Source organism: Merops nubicus, unplaced genomic scaffold (assembly GCF_000691845.1).
Source record: "Merops nubicus isolate BGI_N331 unplaced genomic scaffold, ASM69184v1 scaffold42115, whole genome shotgun sequence".
Lineage (NCBI taxonomy): Eukaryota > Metazoa > Chordata > Aves > Coraciiformes > Meropidae > Merops > Merops nubicus.
In genome coordinates, this window is record NW_008608584.1 from 2,464 (window position 1) to 2,979 (window position 516).

At 61.0% G+C, this 516-nt stretch overlaps 1 protein-coding gene across 1 annotated transcript in view; it reads left to right on the plus strand.

Moving 5' to 3' along the window:
• The window catches only part of THOC5 (THO complex 5), a 13,118-nt gene that overhangs the window by 1,975 nt on the left and 10,627 nt on the right, over nucleotides 1-516 (plus strand). Inside the window, exon 4 of the mRNA XM_008940282.1 lies at nucleotides 336-455. Within this exon, the coding sequence (XP_008938530.1) occupies nucleotides 336-455 (120 nt within the window). The remainder of the gene's footprint in view (nucleotides 1-335; nucleotides 456-516) is intronic.

Sequence of the window (516 nt, forward strand, 5' to 3'; positions counted from 1 at the left end):
GGGTCTGGGGAACATGATTGTGAGGAGCAGCTGAGGGACCTGGGGGTGTTTAGTCTGGAGAAGAGGAGGCTGAGGGGAGAACTTCTGGCTCTCTGCAGCTCCCTGAGAGGAGGCTGGAGTGAGGTGGGGGTTGGGCTCTTCTCCCAAGGAACCAGGGATAGGATGAGAGGCAATGGGCTGAAGTTGCCCCAGGGGAGGTTTCAGTTGGATCTTGGGCAGAATTTCTTTCCTGGCAGAGTGGTGAGGCCTTGGCCCAGGCTGCCCAGGGAGGTGGTGAGGTGTGGGGGGGTGTTGGTGACCCTTGTGGGGTGTGTTTGCTGGGGGGGCAGCATCAGAGCTTCACCCCCTGGGTTTCAGGCCAAGCAGAAGGTCGACGCCTATCACCTGCAGCTCCAGAACTTGCTCTACGAGGTGATGCACCTGCAGAAGGAGATCACCAAGTGCCTGGAGTTCAAGTGAGTGTGCCTGGGGAGGGGATGGAGTGGCAGAGGGACAGGGGGGGGGCGTGCGGGGGGG